The following is a 6,000-nucleotide window of genomic DNA, read 5'->3' as shown; positions in this document are numbered from 1 at the left end:
TCTTGCCTGGAGAATATCCATGGACTGTATTGTCCATGGGGTCCAAAGAATCAGACATGACTGATCGAGGAAGCACAGCACAGCGGCACCGAGTACTCAACTAGCTCCAAAAGAAAGGCTTACCTCCTGAGCATGGTTCAGTTCCTGTTTGGGCTCCTGCCTACTTTTCCAGCTTTTCCCCATCAACCCTGCTGCAACCCTCCTCCTCCGGGCACCAGCTCTACTGCACTATTTACACCTCTACCCATAAGGCTCAGCGACGCCGAGCTCTCCCGGAAGTGGGGTTTTTAGTACTAAAACCAGGACAGCCCCGGGCAAACCAGGATCCTGGTCACCCTAGTTCTGTGTATCGTCTTCCTCAATCCTGAATGCTCCCCCTTGTCTGCCCCACCCCGTGTTTACTATCCAGTACTCCTCACCTCCGTGTCTGCTTGCACATCACTACTGCCGCCCCCAGGGAGTGGTTTATTCATCCTATCTAGGCGCTCTGGGGTTTCCCAGGAGGCACTGAACAGAAAGTGAAGGGTTAGTTGCTCAGTCGTGTCCTGACTCTTTTGCGACCCCATGGACTGTATCCCGCCAGGCTCCTCTGTCCATGGAATTCCCAGGCAAGAATACTGGAGTGGGTACCCATGCCCTCCTCCAGGAGATCTTCCTGACCTGGGGATAGAACCCAGCTCTCCCGCATTGCAGGTGAAATCTTTGCCATCTGAGCCACCAGGGGTGCTAGTGGTAAAGAACCCGCTGCCAATTCAGGAGACCCAAGAGATGTGGGTTCGATCCCTGGGTCTGGAGAAGGAAATGGCAACCGACTCCAGTATTCTTGCCTGGAGAATCCCATGGATAGAGGAGTCTGGCGGGCTACAGTCCATGGGGTCTCAAAGAGCCGAACATGACTGAGTGACTTAGTACAAATGCTCAAGCTCTCCTGGCAGCGACCACTGTGTTCTAACAGCTGCTCTGTCACTCTTCAAGTTATAAAATCATTAAAGACTGAGGCAGTTTTTTTCCTTCTACCTATAATCTCAGAGCCTAGCAGAGATTCTGGCACACAGTAGGTGTGCAATGAGGTTTTCCTAATTTAATGACTATCAGTATCAACGTATCAAGTATCATCTATTTCATATCACTACATGGGGTGTTATGGACTGAATGTTTGGGTCCCCTCCAAAACTCGTATGTTGAAGTCTGAACCCCCAGAGGGCTGTATTTGGATGTGGGCCCTTTAAGGAAATGCATGAGTGCGTGCTAAGTCGCTCAGTCGTCTCCAGCTCGTCTCCAGCTCTCTGCGACCCCCAAGGACTGTAGCCTGCCAGGCTCCTCTGTCCATGGGATTTTCCAGGCAAGAGTACTGGAGTGGGTTGCCATTTCCTCCTCCAGGGGATCTTCCTGACTCAAGGATCAAGCCTGTGTCCCAGTGCAGGGGGCCTGGGTTTGATCCCTGGTCAGCAAACTAGATCCTACATGCCACAACTAAGCCCTCCTGTGGTAAAATAAATTTTTTTAAAAATTCAAGTAACACTAAATTCAACACTACACTGTAAAAACAGCATGTGCAGACTGAGTCTATTCCTGTTACAATCGCTCTATCTATGTAACTCTCTATCCACCCTTCTATTTGTTATAATGGTGTTCACCATTATATTTGTAGTATTTCTGTGATCATAAAATCAGGATGATTTGAACTTAGGAAAAAAAAGATGAGACACCAAGAGATCGCTCTCTCCCCCCTCCCTCCATCCCCCTCGCTTTTCCCCCCTGCAAAGTCACCCAGGAAAGACCATGTGAGCACACACTGAATAGGCAACCCAAAAGGAGCTCTCAGCAGACATCCACCCTGTCAACCCCTGTGTTTCAGGCTTCCAGCCTCCAGAGTGGTGAGAAAACAAATTTCTGTTGTCAAAGCTACCAGCCTATGGTATTTTGTTATGGCAGCCCCAGCGCGGTAACACAGGGGACGTACCCAGTTCATATAACCATGCTGTGACCAGTGATGGGCGCGGTCACACAGGCACCCTCCTGAGGCAGAGAGCTGCTTTCTATTCCAAAACAGTTCCAGTAATACTTCCCATCCCATTTTAAGAACATAAGTGTTCAACATGACAAGATTGACAGACTTATTTTTCTCTCATTCTGCTTTACTTCTGCAAAATTAGAATAGTAACTTCTGGGACTGGAAATGGTTACATGAATACGTGGTTCCGTTTCGAATGTATGACTAATATTTTTTGCAGCTAAGTAGCATTTTCTGTTTTCCGATGATACTTTAAAGCCCATTTATGTTACCTGAGTATGCATAATTAATTCCTCCTTTGGAAATGTCTGTTTTCTCCACTGAGCTGGTGATTCTTCATCATCCCACTCAAATTCTACCACTCCCCTCCCACCCCTGGCCAGACCTGTCAGCCCGTTCCCTGCCTCAAAGCCTGACATCTACAAGCGGCAGCCCCCAGGCCTCACTGTTCTCAGCTCCTCTTTCTTGGCTCTTGGCCAAAGGGAAGCAGTATCAGAGTGTGAAGGGAGGAGTGCGAAGGGCGGGGAGAGAGAGGGGTGGGCCTTCTCCCTCCCTCTCTGCCAGAGCCTGGTCTCCACCGTGGGTGCCTTCCTCTGTCATAGAGCACCCAAGCTGGGCGGCCCCTCTCCTGTGACCATAGCTCTGGATGGCTTCGAGGAATAGCACAGCCTTTCTCTTTTGTTTCCCCAGCCCCAAGGATGACAGAGGCTTCTGCTGCTAATAGTTCCCAGTGGCTTCTCCATCTCATCTTGATTCTCTTTACCTTGCCCACAGTGTGAGTTAAGGGTTGAGTTGTAACCCCTGCCCCCCAATCCTATGTTGAAGTTCTAATCCCCAAGACCTCAGACTGTGACTGTCTTAGGAGTGTCTTCAAAAAGGTAATTAAAGTTAAACAAAATCACATAGGTGGACCCTAATCCAACCGGATTTGTGTCCTTATAATAAGAGGCCCAGGTGGCACAAGTGGTAAAGAACCCGCCTGCCAATGAAGGAGACATAAGAGATGTGGGTTCGATCCCTGGGTCCAGAAGATCACCTTGGAGGAGGGCATGGCAACCCACTCCAGTATTCTTGCCTGGAGAATCCCATGGACAGAGGAGCCTGGCGGGCTACAGTTCAGGGGGTAGCAAAGAGTCAGATATGACTGAGCAACTTAGCATATACACAGTAAGAGAAGATTAGGACATTGACATGCAGAGAAGGAAGACAGTCTGTGGGGAAGGCAGTCATCTGCAAGCCAAGGAGAGAGGCCTCAGAAGAGACCAACCCTGCCCACATCTTAATCTTGGACTTCCCAGCCTCCAGAAAATAAATGTCTCTTGTTTTTGAGCCACTCATCAATGGTGGTGGTGGTTTAGTCACTCAGTCATGTCCAACTCTTTGTGACCCGGTGGACTGTAGCCCACCAGGCTCCTCTGTCCATGGGATTTCCCAGGCAAGAATACTGGAGTGGGTTGCCATTTCCTTCTCCAGGGCATCTTCCCCACCCAGGGCTCAAACCCAAATCTCCTGCATTGCATGCTGTTTCTTTACCTCTGAGACGTCAGGGAAGCCCACTTATCAATGGTACTTTTGTTACAGCAGCCTAAACGGACTAAGACTTTGTTACAGCAGCCCCAGCAAACTATGACACCACGGTCAATCGTCCCATCACTAAACCGCTTGTGGAGCCTCGGGGATGTGCTGGTTATATCCTTCTCGGACCTGGCCTCACACAGCCAACCTCACCAAGACACTATCATATGTCCCTTTATCCACTCCACGGTATCTATCATCACATTCCTAAGTTTATAAATATGTCAACATTTGTGTGGTGAATACCTGTTCCTGAAATACTGCAGGACTCGTTTTCACAATAAGGTTCCAAGTGACATCCAAGTCTCTGTGTAGAGCATCTTGTCATTTTTGGAAAAATCTTTTCACGTTTTTTCACATCAGCTGCTGCTGGAAGGCCTGGGGTGATGACTGAAGTCCAGAGAGCTGCTGGAGATGCTGTGTGAGAGTTTTTGTTGCTGCTTCAGTGGCTGGGAGGCCCAGTGGCTGGTGAGAAAGCCAAGCAAGGTGAGCTGGAACATGTAGGGAGGCCCTGGGTTCCGCATTTAAGGAGATCTAGGGAGGAAAAAAGATACCGCTAGAGTGAGAGTTGTTAGAATAGCAGAAAAAGCTATCTAATTCAACTTATTTAAGGAATATAAAGGGCTTCCCTAGCGGCTCAGTAGTAAAGCATCCACCTGCCAAGCAGGAGATGTGGATTTAATTCCTGGGTTGGGAAGATCCCTAGGAGAAAGGAATGGCAACCCACTCCAGTATTCTTGCCCTGAGAATTCCATGGATAGAGAAGCCTGGTGGGCTACAGTCCACAGGGTTGCAAAAGAGTCCGACACAACTTAGTTACTAAACAACAACAAAGTAGTATAAAACAATTTTATAAAATCGTAGGACGGGATGGGATTTATTGAGACATCCCAGTTTTACCACCTTCCCCCTCATGCAACCCCTCAAGTATTGAGTTACTCCTATTAAATACATTTCTTTGTCTCCAAAGCACCTTCACAACCATATTTCATTTGAGCCTCAAGGAAACTGTGTGAGGTAGATAAGGAAGTATTAACGTCTCCAATTTACAAATAAATGAAACTGAAGAGCAGGTAGTTGAAATGCCAGGGTTCAAGGAGTTAAAAGGTGTTAGAGCTGGGTCTGGAGACTCGTGATCCTGAGTCCAGGTGGGTATTGATAGAGTTCCCATCATTTACACTCCCTGCTCATCTGGGCATGCACACAAAAGACTGACGTCACAGGTGGACATTCCATCCAAACTCACAGCGAGGAAGGGCTTCTCAACATCTGGCCGTGAGCAGAAAAGGCAGAGGAAGGGAGAGAGCGAGAGACATAACATGAGCTGAGTTTACAGGGAGCCGGAGGGGGCACATGCACCCTTATCTCGGCCCCGACTGGGCAGAGCAACACAGGAGAGCCAGCAGATGTACAGAGGCTGAGCCTCTCCGAACACGGTCCCCCTCCCGACTCCATATTCAGCTGGCAGGTCCCAGGAGTCGGGTCATCTGTCACCTCCCTCTAATGCTCTGATGGATACGTTTGCAACACACAGGGTTTCCATTAATCTGGGGAAGATCCTACTTTAGGCTTTCACTGAATGGGACATTGCTTCAGCCATGACTGCTGTCTCCAGTGAACTGGGTCCCTCTTCCTCCACAGAGATGCCCCACACAGGCTGGTCTCGCCTGCACCCTCCACCTGCTTGTCTCTCTATATATATTGTTTAAATTGACGGATAATTACCTTACAATGTTGTGGTGGTCTCTGCCATACATCAGTGTTAATCAGTCATAATGATGTGTGTGTGTGTGTGTGTGTATCTCCCTACCCTCTTGAGCCTCCCTCCCCCTGCATCCCAACCCTCTAGGTCACCACAGAGCTCCAGGTTGGGCTTCCTGTGCTATATAGCCGCCTCCCACAAGTTATGAGCATATATGGGGCTTGCTTGGTGGTTCAAATGGTAAAGCATCTGCCTGCAATGCAGGAGACTCAGGTTTGATCTCTGGGTTGGGAAGATCTCCTGGAGAAGGGAATGGCAACCCACTCCAGTATTTTTGCCTGTGAAATCCCATGGACAGAGGAGTCTGGAGAGCTGCAGTCCATGGGGTCTCAGAGAGTCAGGCACACCTGAGTGACTCTGAGAGCGAGTGAGTGTGTACACATCAGTGCTGCTTTCTCAGTGTGTCCCAGCCTCTCGTTCCCCCGCCGTGTCCACAAGTCCATTCCCTATATCTGCATCTCCGTTTCTGCTCTGTAAATAGGTTCATCAGTACTGTTTCCCTAGATTCTGTATATATGTGTGGTGCGTGCATGCTAAGTCGCTTTGGTCGTGACTGTGGTCATACAGACCCCACAGCCTGTAGCCTGCCATAATGCATATCATACATGCATTAATCTACAATATTTGTTTTTCTCTTTCTGACTTACTC

The 6,000-nt window shown here is 48.8% G+C and overlaps 1 protein-coding gene across 1 annotated transcript in view; it reads right to left on the bottom strand.

Annotated features, from left to right (window-relative positions):
* Positions 1–2,113: 2,113 nt before the first annotated feature.
* FBXO16 (F-box protein 16) overlaps positions 2,114–6,000 on the bottom strand; it is a 60,096-nt gene continuing 56,209 nt past the window's right edge. The window contains exon 8 of the mRNA XM_055428079.2: positions 2,114–4,123. Within this exon, the coding sequence (XP_055284054.2) occupies positions 3,944–4,123 (180 nt within the window). The 3' untranslated portion in view covers positions 2,114–3,943. The remainder of the gene's footprint in view (positions 4,124–6,000) is intronic.

Source organism: Moschus berezovskii, chromosome 7 (genome assembly GCF_049115385.1).
Source record: "Moschus berezovskii isolate FMDL1 chromosome 7, NW_MosBer_1.0, whole genome shotgun sequence".
Taxonomy (NCBI): domain Eukaryota; kingdom Metazoa; phylum Chordata; class Mammalia; order Artiodactyla; family Moschidae; genus Moschus; species Moschus berezovskii.
The sequence above is the reverse complement of the archived record's forward strand: the minus strand, read 5'-3'. Positions and strand labels throughout refer to the sequence as shown.